This window comes from Rhinolophus sinicus, chromosome 14 (assembly GCF_057876585.1).
Source record: "Rhinolophus sinicus isolate RSI-liver-muscle chromosome 14, RSI-T2T, whole genome shotgun sequence".
NCBI classification, from domain to species: Eukaryota; Metazoa; Chordata; class Mammalia; order Chiroptera; family Rhinolophidae; genus Rhinolophus; species Rhinolophus sinicus.
Genome location: NC_142514.1, coordinates 71,844,299 through 71,862,045, shown reverse-complemented (window position 1 = coordinate 71,862,045; position 17,747 = coordinate 71,844,299). Strand labels below are relative to the sequence as shown.

Below are 17,747 nucleotides of genomic sequence, written 5' to 3'. Positions count from 1 at the left end.
CGAGTACCATATTCATCTTCATTACGTGGTTTCCTGGCCTCCAACTTTGCTGTGGCAGCAAGAGTAATCATGTCAATTAATTGCTTAAACCCCCTCAATAACTTCCAATTGGTTTTAAGAGAAAGCCGAAACTCCTTTTCAAAACCCTTTATGGCTTGGTCCTTTCCTGTGCCCCAAGTCTCAACTCTCACATATCTCCAAACCACCCTTCCATCCCAGACTTTCCCATGCTTCAGCCAAACAGAACGTGTGTACATTTTTCAAATGTGCTATACACTCACTCATTTGCAGACATTTACACATGCTGTTCCCTTTGCCTGGCACACTCCTCCTCTCCGTTGGCCTGGCTGACATCTACTCATCCCCTCTAAGTCTCAACTTAAATGTCACGTGTTCAGGACGTTTGTAAGGATTCCCCTGGTCTGTGGCAGTGTCCCCCTCTCCCCACCCAGCACCTGTGCCTCTGTATTCTCCCATGCAGCATGCTTCATGATGATGGTTTGTTTGCTCATGCCTTCTCCACTAGACAAGCTTCATGAAAGCTGTGACTTTGTGTGGCTTCCTTGCCATTTAAAGTCCAATTAGCACGATGTCTGGCACATAAGTAGGCACTCAAAAAAATTTTAATGCAAGAATTTGTGATATTATTTTTTTACTACCAAAAAGTAAGAGCCATAAATTTGCGATTAATGTCATTCCTTTGAGCTCCAAACCCTCCCATGTGCAACGAGGCATAAAATAATAGCAGAGGCATAGAGCAATTCATCTCCAGACTCTCCTTCCCCAGACACTGCAAAATCATCATCTATAATCCGTTAGGATCACTGGAAGGCTGCCATTATGATTTTATAATTCAGAGTCATCACGTGGTGTCTGGGACACATAAGCTAAACTAATATTGCTACAGATTAAAATGCAGATGTCTAACCAAGATAGTCTTTCTATGAATGAATACATTTATAATAAGCACTGGTTAAGTCCTCCTGATGCCAAATTTGATGCACAGGACCCCACTAACTTGATACCATAAGACAGAACAAAGGGAATTCCTACACAGATGGAGAATTACAGTTTGAATGTGGATAAATATAAGCAAGTGAACTAGGGAAATAGGAGGGAATAGTTTAGAAATAAGTAAGTAAGAGTCAGTAAGTAAAAATGCTAAAAATTCCTAGCAACAAATGCCTATACTTCATCAGATACTGGAACATACCCATGTATATGTTTAAATCAACTAATAGGCAAGAAGAGCCAAAGTTAATCAATATTATTGATAAAATAATAGAAACAGGAATAACACAAGGGAATAGCAATCTGATTAGGGGAAGTGCCAGCTAGAAGAAAGGTAATTTAATCTAATTTCCACATACCACTTGACTAAATTAAATATCAGCCAATTGTGTGTCCATGAGAAACAAACTACACATTTGCAAAAGCCATACTAAAATAATCTTTGTTATTGTAATATATATATATATATAATTTAAAAATTGATATTTCAGATCATTGTTTTAAATCCAGCTTTTGAAAACCAGCTGTGGAAAATCCCATACTAGCTAACACAAAACTTGTAGTACTGGAAATTGAGTTATTTGTTCACTTCTAGGAAAACAGGCTGTGATTAGGGAGTTTTATCAGTTAGCGCATAATTTACAAAATGTAACTTGTAAATGACCTGTTTTATTGCAATTTCTAAAAGTTGGCAGCCCAGGTACATTAAGTTGTGTAACTGAAATAGCGAAGATGGCCATGGAAGTCCATAAATCTTTGAAACTCAAAAATATTTACTGCCAGAAAGTGAGGGAAAAAAAACAAAAACCACAAAGCAGCACAGACTGCCTTTAGAAATTTCCTAGAGAGAAATATTCCAAGTTAAACATTAGACATTGCAAATATACCAAGTTAATTTAGTTTTCTCTTTCCCACAATCCCTCACCACTTACAGTTTTGCCCCCAGATAACAGGTGGGCTCAAATCAACCTTAGTTCAACAAACCAAACATCTAAAGTATGTAATCATAGATCACATCTGAGCTTGATCTGGCTGGCTGCTTAAAAAGGAGTCTTTCACAATGACAAACGGGAATTTTCATTGTTGACCAAGCCAAGCTAAACACTAAGGCACACCACCTTCATACTTCATGCTAAAATCAACCAAATGCAAATAAATAGCCCTGCCTTTCAAAAAATGCTTCCATCCATTTGAAGCACACTGAAATATGTTTTATTTTGTACATAAAGATAAGACTATCCAGTATGTTTTTCCAATATGGGGATAGATGTAAGTTGAATTACATATACACATTTGCCCATGCCTTTAGCAGCACCACACTTGAAAGGACAGCTGGATGTTTGGGGGCCAGTCTGGGGCCTGGGACCTAGCAGAAGAGTCCCATGGTCTCCCAGCCCTTGGTTTCATTAGCACGGTGTTCCCACCATGCTACTCCACTAGAAAAATCCCAAGGACTTACCATTGCTCTGTGCTACTCTGGATCTTTAAAACAAAGTTATGCATTTAAGAGTAAATACACACACACACACACACACACACACACACACACACACACACACACACAATTTGTTCTAAATCAGAGACAAATAAAATTTAAACTATCTAAACTGATAAGTTTCTATATCCTAATCAAAAATCAACGTGTTGTCACAGATAACTTCTTAAGCTTGTTTCTTATTACTGATTCCTCTGAGTTTCACTTCTCTTATTTCTTTAACACATCGCTCTCTTGGGTTTTCTTTTCTGGATGTACAATGTGTGAAAAAAAAATTGAAACATCTCTTTAGATGGTTGCTGTATCTATCAAGAAGGCTACAATACCTTCAGTTCCACACACAAAAACCACACTCCAGAACAGGAATATTCGCTAAGTCCTTCACTTTCATGGTGTTGCTTCAAATTTTCTTATTTGTTATTTTAATATTCTGATTTAAAGGGCCAGCAAATCACAGCACCACATCATTACTTACATTGAAGAACTCTCTGACACTTGAGAAGTCATGATGGAAGGAACCAACATGGATTGCTTCCAGTCACTCCCACAGGTCCTCACACTTCCTCCTCCATGGAAGAGGGTAACAACCTGGGCAGTGATTCTTCTAAGCTTCCAAAAAAATTTCTGACATCAATCTAACCCATAAAACCTTAGATTAGAGCGCATTCTGAAAGTTGAGCCAATCTCAATTCATCTCCACCATTTTGATTTACAGCTGAATTACGCAAGTCAGAAGAATGTATTTGTATTTTAGAATAGTTAGAAAGGGGATATGATACTTTCTTTCAGTAAGTGTTTAGTAGTCTTCACCAGATTCTTTTTTTTTAAGTTTTCTTTTGATTTGATCTAAATTCTTCAACCTTCACACCACAGCTTAATTTTGTTTCCACCTTTTTGGTACCCAGCTGTCATGGAGAAGAGCTACTCACCATATTCTTTATAAGCACTGAAGCCAATTATTAATTAAGTCTAATAAATCATTCTCTTCCATTGGATTAGCAATCTCATATATTATTTTTCAATCTTTTTATTCTTTTTCATGTAGCTTTTCTTTTAAAACTTTTTTTCAGAGTCCTTCTATGACAATTACCTTATTGTAATGTCTGATTGGTATTTGGTCAGTGGTTTTTTAGGTCTATGTGGCTAGAACCTAGCCCACTGCCTGACAGTCAGCAGGCTTTTAATAAGTATTCTTGATCAAATGTGAAATCATACTTGAGCAGTGCTCAATAAATGGTTGATCATAATATTTGTCTTCCTTGGCTATACTTTGCTATTAATTTAGTCATATTTTCCTATTGTTCCTACTGTTTGGAAATAATCATACATCCATGATGAAGAGTTGCTTTGACTTCACCAGAAAAATCAATAAGCTCCTTCTAGCAATTATCCTAAAATACGAAATGAAGTAGAAATTTTCTAGGAAGTACACAAGTATCCAGCAACCGAAAGCTTGGTGAACCTTGGCAGAACTTCAAATAATAGTACATATTCCTGAAATTCATATTCTAGATTTCTGAATCCCATGAAATATAGGAACAAAAGTTCTTCTCAGTTCAGGAGGTGTTGCTGTGGAGTAGCCAAAAAGACCTTATTTTAGTAGGGACTGATATGAAATATCTTATTGAGCATAGCTTGATACTTCAATTAAGAGGCATTTTTAAACATACATATTTAGCTAGCAATTTAACTATTTTATTAGATACTTTTTCTATTTTTTTCTTAAATGGTTGGTAATTGTTTTCTAAATGTTTATTAAATTTATATCTTTCTTTAGAATAGCTTATTACTATAAAAAAATTATGCATGCTCCAATTTGCATGTTTTCCAATTTCACAGACATTCAATTTCCTAAAAGCATGTCTAAATGCCAAATAGAGAGAATGTAAGATATTTGGAACAATTGCCATAATACATGTTAATGGACAAACTAAAATCACCAACGTTTTACTTTTTGATCAGAGCTCATTAGGGTTATTAATGGATATTTTACACTAGACCAGTATTTTCCAGGCTGACATAAACCCTTCTCTCTTTCTTACTCTTGTACACACACACACACACACACACACACACACACACACACAGCTCAATACAGACAAAAGTAAAACAAGAAAGTGTGAAATAAAATAGAAATTTAGCCAGTTGTCTTTAAAAGAAAATTCTTGTCTTCATGGAGCCTTGGAAAGGTCATACTCACCTTGGAATCACCATGACCACTGATATGAACTGGCTGTCCTTAAAAGAATGCTTCTTACTTAGCAGTTACATTAGAGAGGTAGAGGAAAAGTGTAAAATAAAAGATTGGGGAGGGGCTTCAATTACTGTTGGAAGAACTCACAAAAGTGGGTTTTATTCTCTTTGATTCTTCGAAACATTCGCAAACCTGACTAACATAATCTGGAAATCTTTCCCCAAGTTAAAGAAAGAAATATTTAGGGGTTTAACTATTTAGTAGTTCCCCCTTTGAACCCAGAATTCCCAGGCTAAAGATTAGTGAATTAAACCACACAGCTGTATGCCTTTCTGCAAGAAGGTTAATAATTACACCCAATTTAATGTCTAGAATCTCATTCCCAACCAAAAGCCTTTAAGTAGCAAATCTCATAGTATGTTTCCTCAGAGATTATGCCTAATGATTAAACTGAAATGTGAAGTTTTAATAATGATATTCAAAAGCTTAAAGACATTCACAGGAGTAACCAACCTGAAGTACAACCCACGTTCCCACAAACATCTCAGAAACTCAGAGGTTTCAAAACCTCTCTTCCTTTCTTTCCTCCTCTCCAAGGGACTCCTGCAGTATTCCACCCCATTAAGAAGAAACGTTTATTCAATTTCTCCATAAATGAACATCTAAAATGAGGGAGTATTCAAGGGGATGCAATATGACGACTTATCCAACAAGGAGGCTTCCACTCCTCAGGAAGGCATTTACTGGGTCTTACTTCAGATTTTGCTCTATATTAGAAATACTCTATATTGTTCTAGAGTAGAAATATTGCAGATTTCTTTTTAAGGCAGCACTTCTCAAAATTATAAATAGCACACTTATCCATGGATGGATCACTGAGAATAAGGTGAGCATGACCACCTTCTGTTTTCCCTTGTTGATCATGGCAATTGTGATTGGCACCTCCACTAACGGATGAGAAAGAGTAGATAGAAGAAGGGCAAACCCAAACAGACCCTTGATTTTTTTAAAAATATAAATGCGAAGACGGTAGTAAAAATTATCCGTTTCTTCTGACCCTCAGAATACAGATCAGCATGATCCAAGTTAACAAAATAAAGCTCTAAATTGTTCTATATTAGAAATCAATAGGAAGTTGGGGTGGGGGTAGAGTACAGAAGAGCCAGACAGAGAGAGAAAAAGAGAGAGGAGACCAAGAAGAAAGGACAAAGACTAGAGCCTGAATTGACATATAAGACCAAGGTATTTTTGAGAAAGTCTGTTATTAAGTTTTGAGTTGTTGATATTGCTATACAACCTATATAACCTACTTCACTTTGACAAACCACTGGTAAATTTCACCACACACAAACTTGTGTGAATAGGGTATTTGTGTAGACATCAATGGAAAGATTTCACCTCTAAGTTGGTGTAGTCTTAAACAGACACAACCTACAGGGGAACAAGACAGCACATAAATTCAACTGGAACGAGAAACTCAAAAGAAGAGGTGAGCATGATATAATAATCCCTTCAGGAATTCACAGAAATCTTGGCAAGAATGGTGGACATTCCAAAGGCAAAGTAATGGAGGTTCAAGCCAATTTCACCATGATCAGAAGGAGATGGACAACCCCAGCTGTTATTCAGGTTACAATTACAGTTGGTAGTTTAAGTATTTATAACTCCAGAAAAATAGGACTAATTTTCCAGAAAGTAGGTGTTTATTACTCCTCAAAATTTAGTCCCATTATTCCCTGACCCATTATTAACAATGAAGTTCAAAAACTATTTAGCCCTCAAAATATAGCTCCTGAATCAAAGAAGTCTATTTTCCACCAAGTTTTACAACAAAGGTCAGTGTTGTTAGAGTTAAAATTAAGGCACAGCAGGCAAGGAAGGCTAAAAATTTGTAAGTTCCATGAGGTAAGGGCCATGTTCTTTGGTTCCCAAATGACAAGCACAATGCCGAGCACATATCAGGCACACAATAAATCCTTGTGAAGTGAACACATTCATTTAATATAGCTCCAAATTATACTAAAGAAACAATCAACATATCACACAAAGGTTTAATTACAACTAATTTTATCCCTGAAACAAAATCTAAATAGGTAGTCGCCATAACGACTTTTAAGTGGAGCCATTCCACCCATCTGTGAAATGCAGAATAATCAGGTATGCAGAGGCTAAAAGACATCTCCCTTAACTATGTGATAGGAACATTCAAAACTACAGAGAATTAAAATGATTACCAGACTATTAATCCTAGGTACTATACAGAACTTGCAGACCTCCTAGACACTTACAGCCTAATAGACAGTTCTGCCGCATATGTTAATGTCTATTCTTCTGAGACTACCAAGAACAGGAACAAACCTGCCATGTGACAAAATCAGATTTACTGGGTTGGTGCAGCAAGAGATGGCATTGGGAGAAAGTACAGAATGATGCTTTGAAAGAGAAAGGGGGGATCACCTTCTGAAAGATTTGGGTTCTCAATGAAGGATTCTGAGAACGGTCTAAGGCAGGGGTGTCCAAACTTTTTTCAACGTTTTTCACCAAGGGCCATATGTGGTAAAGTATACAAACAGCCGGGCCACTCACTCGAGGTGAAGTACGTATTGCCTCACCTGGTTTATTTAAGTAAACTAAATATATTTTTTGAATTTGCTGCGGGCCAATAAAAAATAGATCGCGGGCCGCAGTTGGCCCACGGGCCGCAGTTTGGACACCCCTGGTCTAAGGGAAGCAGAGATCAGTTCTGGACAAATTCCAATTTTTGAGTGATAGTAGGAGAAGTAGGGATTGACTAATGGTCATTACGAGGCAAGGGTGGGTTAGCAATTAAAAATCCCCAGTAAAATATGGGAACAGCAAAGCAGGTCTGGGAGTGTCAGCAGTAAGAAGGCACTAATCACTTTACTAGGTAGCTCTCCTGGCCTTTTACAGCTGCTACATGCCAGTGGGATAAGCACTTTCTCTGCCAACTTTGCAGCTGGCTGCTCTGTATCTATTGTCCAAGCCTGAAGAATGACAAGGCTGCCTTTGTCTCTTTTCCATTCAAGTCAGTTTTTAAAAAGTCTTCCTGTCAGAGACAGGCTTTGCCTCTATCATACATGTAAGTACTAAATAATTTCTCTTAATCAAGTTGTAGAAAGGAACATTCTCAAAATTTTACCCGAAAAGAAACAGGCCAAAAATAAAAGATTCTATTATATTTAAAACAATTTCAAACTGGCTGACCCATAACCCTAATCCCATCTGTACTTCCTCAGTCCTCTGAGAATACATACCTCTAGCCCAGCACACATGCCCTGTAATAGTTGTAATTGATAACAACAGTTGGTTTGTTTCCTTGTCACCCGCTAGACTCCAAAAGAGCAAGAAGAGTGTAGGATTCACTTTCTGCCCAGTGCCTAGCAGTTCCTGGCATATCATAAGGGCCCTATCAAGCAGTGTGTTCCCTCTGTATATAATGTATACCAAGGCTTCGTACACAGCAAACCAGATTTTGTTCTCTAAATAACTATTTACGAATATCATAACCTGAAGGCTTCACTACACAAAGGAGACATGGGGCAGGGGCTGATCGGTGGGGTCCACAACTCTAGGTCAAAGGAAGCTTCCATTTTAAGAGTTCACAAATGGCTTTGTTGCAACATGACAGTCAAAAGCACTTGAAACAAACAGCTCAGCACAAACTAAATTGAATCCCTATCCAATTGAATCACTCAGTATGTGGTATTAGGGATGGTCATACGTCTGTCTTCTCATCAACACTATACATTCCTGGAGGAGAGATGTTTTGCGTGTATTGTTCATTTTTACTCCCAGCACTCTACCTACCATGCTGAATAATACAGGCATCGATCACATGGAAGCAAAGCAGATGAAAGTACAAAAACAAGAAAGAAGGCAAAAATCACAGTCAAAGCAAAAAGGTAAGAGCTCAGGCTGGGCTGGTAAGGAAGAGGAGGGTTCCCCACATGCATCAGAGGCTTCCCATGAGGACAGTCAGGAGGCTGCCCACAGACTGCTTCCATAAAAGAGGAAAGAGAGGCTGGTGAGTGGACTTGGAACGTGGAAGCAGAGACTCAGATCTGAAACTGACAGGGCTGAGAGGAGTGGGAGAAGCAGGCAAAGACAGGACTGGGAAGATTTACAGAAGGGGATGAGCTACCAAGATCAGAAGATGAGAAAAACGTCTCTAGTGAAAACTTCCAGCGATACAGGGAAAGCAGGAAGATGAAAATATAGCGATACACAGTGCCTGAGGAGTAGAGTCAAGAATGCAGGGGCATCGGGAAGATCTCTTTATTTGGAAATTGGTAGAAGCAAGCCCTGTGTGGAGAGAGGCAAGGGAAGTCTGCTCTGAGCCCACAATGCACCTGACTCTGCAGCCAGTCACATTTCTTTTTTCTTATTCCTGTCTCCTTTTTCTTCTCCCTCTTTTTATCCCCGCCCTCCCTTTCCTCCTGCTGCCAGGAGTATTGGCCCAATATGATCATGTGCTTCTTCTGGGTTAGAGGAAGAGGCCCATTAGAGTTCTGCCTTTCTCTGTGCGATGATCCTGCCAGAGAGGGAGAGGAACAGGACTGGTGGTCTTTTCGGTGTCTCTTCAAAGATGAGCTTCATGGAACAGAAAAGCAATGACAGGAACCAGAAAAGAACTTCGCAGGTCAAGATGACATGCACATTCTAGTTACTGTGACCTGCAGTCACCACACGGGTAGCATCATGTCTAAATTATTACCATAAGCAAATCACAGTATGGACTTGGGTGAGGGTGCCCTGGAGGGAGGAAGGAACGCTGGGAGGGAAGAATGCTGGCTGGGACCTAATGCCACTCGTTCCACACAACCCCAAACAACTGGAAAGGTCTTTCTACAGTAATATGTTGTGGAGACGATTAACATAATTTAAGCAGTTAGGACAACTGAATAGTGTATACCACTGTGGTGGCTTTTATTATGCAGCCCCAGCACTGAACACTGAAATGGTATTAAATTACCTCAGATTTGAAGGAGATGCTCCCAATTTTGATAAGGAAGTGATTTTACTCACCCTTTATACTGAAACTTATTTGAATAAACACTGTTTCTGCTATTCCTATATTGAACAACTCTAATTCTATGACTCATGTTCTAGACCCATTTCGAAAGTAATTCTGTGAATCCTTGCCTCTGATTCAGAGTGAGATATATCATCTTACTCCAAAGAATATCGATCATCACTAGTATTTAACAAGCTGTGTAATCTTTTCTCACTAGACACAGATGTTGAAAGGAAATCACCATCTTACATTAAAAAGATAGAATCTATAATTGTTGTGAAAGTCCAATGTCTACCAAGTCTGTCCTCAAAATCTGAACATAGATATTGCTCTAACTTAAAAATGTACTGAATTCTACAAGTTGGATTGTAAATCAGTTGCAGGGAAAAAAAGAGGTATTTCTCCACAGTAAGAATTACATACACAACAGTTAGGTTCTCAGGGCAGCCCACAAAAGCTTTTTAAACTTGTGCTCTACCTAAAACAGCAGTAAGAATACTGGAGAACCAACAGTTAAAGTGATGTCTCTCTGAGGAAATGCATTTAGAGTTCCCTTTTGGGATGCCAGGAACCGAAAACTTTCCCTTTCTGGCAATGAAAGTAGGGCATCCCATCACTCAAAGCAGGCTTCGAGTATGTCCATCATGTGGACTTTGGAGAGGAGAACCTCTGTGTTGAACATCAAGACTGGGAATGCAAAGTAAGAGAAGTGAACACACTGCTTGTCTCAACTGGGCAGAAACGCTGGGCAGACAATAATGGGAGAGAGGGCTTGGGGAGCAAGAGGGAATGTGGGCTTGGGTAGGTGAGGGAAGGTGCTGAAGAGCATGGGCAAGAGGGGTTTTTCACCACCTCTTCCCATCCATTTCCTTGGCCTCCCCAAGTTTCTCCTGCTTCTTTCTTTCTATCCCCTTAGAAGGCTTTGTGCGGAAAGACTAAGAAACGAAAGGCTACAGCAGTGTGTGTGCAGTAAAAGGAAAGGAGAAGGGGAGGGAATTACCAGGAAGAAACAAAGTGGAAGAGATACAGTCTTCTAGTTGGAGGTAAGGGGTGGGTTGTTCACATATAAGATCCACATTCATAAATCAGAAGTTTGTCCATGTGGCTCGTGCATAGCCCCAAAGTAAAGAGAAAACAACAGCCCCAAAGTAAAAGAACAATTAGCAAATTAAATAAACTTGAGTCCTTGTGAATGCTTCCATTGTTAAGGATAATCTTTAAAAAACAAAAAGTATATGCAAAAAATTTATTGCACATCTATTTACACTTTATCAGGTACAATCTCTTACTGGAATCCAGATTAAAAATATGCTCATATTTTTAGGAAAGTCACAAATCTCAAATTCTACTGCAGAAATTCAAATAGTCACCAATTTCATACAAGGTAGCCTACTTCAAACAGTTGTGTATCCTTCAAACAAAGTTATATCCAGAAATAACTCACTAATCTCCTTTCTTTTTACTACTTGCTACAGATATTAATTAGTGCTCATTCTTTAGCTCTAACATAAGCACAACCTAAAAAAAAATATACCTTTGTCTACCTTAAGCTCAAAAGCTTATACTTTCACTAATAATTTGACAAACATTGAAAACTAAACTTACAAACAAGAACATTAATTACTTTAAATAATGTCTGGGATTAGCACATCTTTCCACAAATCATTTGAATAATAAAATTAACCTCACGTTCTTCAAATATTGCACAATTAGAATTTTTTCTTATGTTTTTCATTTTTTTCTAGAGACCCTATTTGGTCCTGTTGGGTATAAACACAATATGAGAGGAAATGGTGAGAGTTGAGTCTCTCTGGGGCTCTGCCACTATAAATTAGAAAAAATTCCTTTTTGTGTCAGCCATTTCTTCCCTGGCAGAACACAGCCTTGGAAGCATTTGTTTACATGGGGTCAAAAGGGGGAGAGAGGAAGTCGGAGTTGGTAAACAGAGTCCCAGTCTGGGTTTAACAATAATTTTCCCTGTCCTACTGGGACATTTAAAGCTATTGCCTTAACTTTGTTTTAATCTATTTTTTCATCCCCAAACTAAGAAATATGTCCTATATTTTCAGAATATCTGAAAATTCCACTAGGGATTCAGAAGCTATGGAGTATGTAGAGTTCTGAATATCTATTTCACAAGACTCATTTCCAATCTTCATGCAAGCTTTTGAGGACTACACTCACGGGGATTTTAACGCAAGTTACACTGGAGGTGTATTCCTGACGTCATGGAAAGTCCTACAGGTCCAGTGAAAACCTCAGGGGCTGTCAGGGTGATCCTGGCTCTTTCAGACACAGGACTGTCAGAAGCAAGTTAGGACGGGGGATGCAGTTTTGGGAAAGATTGGTATAACAATGCTCAGAATCTCTTCTCATTTGACAGAAAAATCCTATGGATTTCAATCAGAGAACACATAGCTAGAGAATGGGAAACAGGAACATGTTGTATCTAAACCTACATATTTAGGACACCTACTCAGTCTCTTCATTTCTGATGATGATCCAAAGAAAGAGTTATCTTTGCTGTAAAAGATGTCGCATTTATGTGCATTAGACAACTCATCTGTTATGATTAGAATTCCATCTAAATCTCTAAACACGGCGTAAAAAACACAAAAATGCCACTTTATTTATTTGAACCTTCAAAATATTATTTGCTTTACCTCTGTGTTAGCAACTTCCATTGGTCTTTTCTTGATTTCTCCTATGTCCAAGTAACTGGGGGGAAAAAATAATAAGGATTTCTTTTATTGCATTTGAGTTATATAAATTTTTTAAAAATTATTAAAAAGTAAAACAAGCCACAGGAAATACTTAAGCCTAATGCAAAAATCAATAGCTACTAATTAAAAGCAATTATAGTAGTGGAAACTGCTTTCAACATCACCAACCAGAGCTGACACATGTCTACTCTAAACTTCAGTGAAATTGAAGTCTTAGAAATACATACTTCTATTGGAAAACTTTTTCCCCACCATGTTTGTCTACTTACTATATATATGGTATTTCTAATTCTTATATCAATTTTGATATAAAGAGTGTTTTGTGTGTAAAGGGCTTAACAGTTCCATTAATGACAGGCTTTAGGTCAAAAAAAGTACTGATAGCATGCATTTGAGTATTAACGGGAAAAGGCTGGGAAATCTTTTTCCCAATGAGAGCCCTTTAGTGATACAGACATGCTCAGCCATGTGGGGTGGTTTAGGCATTGGTTCAACTAAGGGACAGATGGGTGGATTAGTTAACCTTTGGAAACCCCTATTACTCCATTACTTTGCTACAGATATTAACTAATGATCATTCTTTAGCTATAGCATAAGCACCACCTGAAAATGTGATACCTTCATCAACTTTATGCTATAAATCCATCACTGTGATCTGGGTCCACTGTGCTTCATACATAGACAGTGCTAAATAAACGTTTTAATATAAAAATAAATACAAATCTAGCATTTAATTTATAAGCTTAAAAAGATTCTCTATCTCAGCTACCATAATTGCTGAGTTGCCAAAGTTCATATTTAATTTCTTTTGGCTATGTTTCATTACTGTTGTTTGCTTTTTGGATAGAAAGCTTTAGTTAATCCATACTTCTGGAAATTATCATATATTTCCCTTACATAAACAGTATTTACATAAGACAGTGCAAATACTCCCTCTGTTTAGCAATGAATGGCTCTTTTGCAAATCTGCAAGGACTGATTTCTGGCATAAAAAAAATTCTGTCACGTGCAAGAAAGCAATCTCAGATCCACGAGATTAATGTAGAGTCAACTTCCAAAACTTCACAGGGACAATAACAATCTCTAGAATTCTGTGCTATAAAATAAAGGTTTAATAGCAACCTAAAGTTTAATTATGGCTTCAAAAATATTAGAAAAACATCTGTAAAAGAAATTCAAGAAGTTGATCATTTTCATTTGAAAAATATTTTTCCACCATTGCTCTTCCCAACATCATTTAGGCTCTAAGTGATAGGAATAACCCTTGATATCTTTGGGGCTTCTTTTGTTCTGCCAGTTGCTTCATTTGTTACATAAACTTACAACTGCTAAGCTTCACATAGGTTCAGCATTTAAATCTTCTTGGCTTCTATTATTATAACCATAGATACTACTATTTTAACACAAATACACTGTTCATCTGTCAGCATGGAAAACTAACCATGGACACTGTTACAACAAACTCAGTGTGTGTGTGTGTGTGTGTGTGTGTGTGAACTAAACGCAAAAATAACCATGCAAATCTCTTACATATAAAGAGTGATTTTGAAGTACACTTTCTATTTGGTTTGGAACTGTATCTGTCTTTATCTTCTGAGTTGGTAGTGTCAAATAAACAAAAGAGAGAATGAATTACTAAAGTGAGTCTACAATTTTGAGCCGTTAATAGATTCTGAAGCAGATTTCCAATCCCATGAAATTGCTTTATATAAAAATTACTTAATAAAAATAAAGTATATGATAAAAGGAACTGGACACAGAGATGCTTTACATGTATGTAACATTTTGATGTTTACAAAACAATGTTCACATCCACAGCATTTACTTTTTACCACAACAACCCTATGAGGTAGGAATAATCCTGTTCCTTTTCTGTATTAGGAAACTGAGCAGCTAAGTCAAGTGGCTTGCCCAAGAAGCTCAGTTTTAAGTTCTAAGTTTCTCTGGAGCACACAGTTTCATTTAGTGCTTTTCTACCTAGTTGGACAATACATACTAAAAGTGGTTTCAGGAAGGGAAAACTAAGTCCAAATATATCCTTCACTTCCCATAAAAAGAATGTTTGGCAATAACAAAAGCAAACCACTAGAACTAATTTAAACAAACTTAGGAAAGGAAAAATGATATTAGAAAACTTCAGTGATATTCAGAAAATATTTCTATACAGTTAAAATCAGAATTTGCAAGCATGGATTTTATGGTAATTTTTTTCTTTTTTTACTACTTGAATGCCAAGCTGAATTTTAATTAAAATACTGTATTAAAAACCATGGAATATAGAGTTCCCTTATGATCCAGCCATTCCACTCGTAGGTATATAATCAAGAAAAATGAAAACTTGTATATGATTGTTAACTTTATTCACAATAGCCAACAGTGAAACAACCCAAATATTCATCAATTGATTAATGGATAAACAAAACTATACTATGAAATATTATTCAACCATTAAAAAAATGAAGTACTGATACATACTACAACATAGATGAGCCTTGAAAACATTACGCTAAGTGAAAGAAGCCAGAAACACAAAAGGCCATGTAGTAATATGATTCCATTTATATGAAACGTCCAGAATAGACAAATCCATGTTACCAGAGGATGGGAAGAAGGGAAAATTAGGAGATACAGGGTTTCTTTTTGGAGTGATGGAAATGTTCTAACATTAGTTTGTGGTGATGGTTGCACAACTCCGTGAATATACTAAAACCCAGTGAAATGGGTGAAGTTTGTGTTACGTGAACTATATCTCCATAAAGCTATAAAAAAAAAAAAAACCTATCAAATACTAAATTCTACCTGTAATACCATACCCACCCCCACCACACACAATCTCTCTCAACTCTGAACTCCCACATAATTTTAATTGCTTTTCTAGTTTGTACTCTACATTAAAATTACTGGTTGCATGGAGTTTTTCGCCTGTTCGACTGTAAACTCCTAAAGAAAAACAAGGGGTCATGTCTTGTGAATCTTTGTTCACTTCCCAAACCTAAGCACAGTTTGCTAATTGACTGAACACCTACTCTGAGTGACCTCCCTGCCAGGATCTGGGGATGAGCACCAATAATGAGCCGTCTTCTTGATGGTCTAGCCATCAGGTGCCTCGAGACAAACCTGTAGACAAATACTCATATAATAAGCCAATAAACTTTTCCAAGCATTATGACAATAGCATAAACATGCAAGAGGTGGAAGAAGAGTCACAGTGGGGGGTGGTCAGTTCTATTTGGAATGAAAGGTTGCAAGAATGTTAACAGTATGGGGTGGGGGATTCAGAGAGCTGTTTTGTCCTCTAGTGATGATATTGTAGCCAATATCTCAAAATGATTTGACAACTAAAAAGGCTGGTTCCAAGAAAAAGGGAGGAAGAAAAGAAAAAAAGGGGGAAAGTGAAAAAAAAACAACAGAAAATGCTCAATTATCAGTTTGGTAACTTTTTTAAAGATTCCTGTTTCTTGTACACAAGTTTTAAGTCTGTTCTTATTGCTACCCAAGGGAAATTCCTCCGCCAGTCAGGCTTTCAACCTCTAACCCCAAATGCAGCGGGAGCTTTCAGAGTAATCAACCCGCGCAGTCACAGCTCCCCGACCCACTGAGGTTTGGGTGTAGCGGGGGTCATTCCTCTCCTGGTGTCAACTGCACACCTTCATGCACCCTGAAATGGTGGACGGTAGGACAGACCCACTCACTTAAGTTTTTTGAAGGCTTCTTGGCCCCCAGCCACGTAGTTGCCCCCGCTCTGGATCTGGTCTAGTTTTCGGATGCGGTGCCCGGCCCGCGGGGTGTAGAGGTTCCTGACGGCCCCAAAGGGTGCCTGGACGCCGCCCGTGACCTCCTTCAGAAAGACGTCGAAGGTGGACATCTTCTTCTCGTGGATGACGACACGGCGCCCTGCGAAGAAGGGGTCCCCGTTGCGATACACCAGCACGCTCTTGACCACCGGCTGAGCTCGGTGGCCCGCCCGGGCGCTGGTGCCGCTCATCCTCCCGCCGACTCTGCGGGCTCGCGCTCAGGGGACCCGCTGTCCCGCGGCGTCACCGCACACGTTGAGTCACCGGCTGAAAGAACGGGAAACAGACAAACCACTGATCAGAGCGAGCAACCGCCGAGCGCCGGGCGTGCGCCCAGCGGAGACCCCACCGGCGGCAGGGCTCACCGAGCACCGGCAAGCACTTCACCGCGGTCCGCGCCGCCAATCAGCGCCCGCCGTGCGCACCGCACCTGTTCTCTCGGCCCAGCAGAGTCCAGGTGGTCACACCTGGGACAGCAGCCGCGCTGGGCGCTATACCCGCAGGCCGCGTGGGCGCAGGAGCGAGAGATGGGGACCCACGCGCGCACACATACGCACACACACGTTATAAAGATGATGAAACTCAATTTCTCACGTCATGTTTGTGTTACTCTTTGCAAAAGGCTTAATTTTCCCTTCTCTCCTTGCTCCCTCACCTCTCAACCTCCTGCTTGCTCCCAAATTAAAGCAATTAAGATTCTGGCTGGAATTGCCCAGATTTTTCTTTGCCAACAAATGAACGCCTAAGGTGCACTGAGAGACAGAGGAGACTGGAGCGTCCGTGACCCCCGCCCCACCCCATGGCTGGCGCTGGGAGGCCAAGCTCCCAGCGGCACCATCTGAGCACTGTGGGCGGCGCGTGTTGGAGAGCTCGGGCGGGGTCGTGAGGGGTCCCTACCGACGCTCTGGGCTCGTGAGGGAGGTGCGCCGTGCTGGGCGGAGGCTCAGCTATCTGGGCGGTGACTTAGGCGGCGCGGCGCGTCCCTCCCGCTGCTCCTGCTGCTGCCGTCGCCTCCGAGGGCTCCGATCACCCAGCTGGGAAGCGAGCTGTTAGTTCCCCCCGTTTCCATAGCAACTGCAGCCGTACAGGGATCAGGGTTCGTGAATGCCAGGCCCCTGGGCTTTGCTGCCGCCTGGGGTGGAGTCCCTAAAGAAGTAGAGCGGTTTAGGGGCTGAAGGGAAGCGTGGAGGCATTATAATGCGGTCATTCTATAAACGGACGCCTAGTGTGTGCCAGGCACAGTGCTAGGTAGGAGTCAGGGATACAGCAGTGAAGACAGTAACTTGCAGTATTTTGAGTGCCTACCATGGGCTGTCTGAGCCCAAGAGCCCACACCCATACTGTTTGTATGGATTAGATGAGTGTGTGGGTAACACAGGGGAGAGGAGCTTTGAGAATATGAACTGCTTTGTCCAGTTTCACTCTGGGACATATATATTGTGGGACCAGGAAAATTGACTTGAAAGTTGAAATCTTCCTGTTCATCTCGGCCAGT

General features: G+C 39.6%; 1 protein-coding gene across 6 annotated transcripts in view; it reads right to left on the bottom strand.

Annotated features, from left to right (window-relative positions):
- The window catches only part of DCDC2 (doublecortin domain containing 2), a 159,290-nt gene extending 141,997 nt beyond the window's left edge, over positions 1 to 17,293 (bottom strand). Inside the window, exons 1-3 of one of the 6 annotated variants that reach the window (XM_074335170.2) lie at positions 17,150 to 17,293; positions 16,151 to 16,519; positions 12,399 to 12,453 (exon numbers count right to left, since the gene is read on the bottom strand). In XM_074335170.2, the coding sequence (XP_074191271.2) occupies positions 12,399 to 12,453; positions 16,151 to 16,443 (348 nt within the window). In that variant the 5' untranslated portion in view covers positions 16,444 to 16,519; positions 17,150 to 17,293. The other 5 variants (XM_074335171.2, XM_074335167.2, XM_019752474.3 and 2 more) reach the window with 5 other exon arrangements.
- Between the last annotated feature and the right edge of the window lie 454 nt (positions 17,294 to 17,747).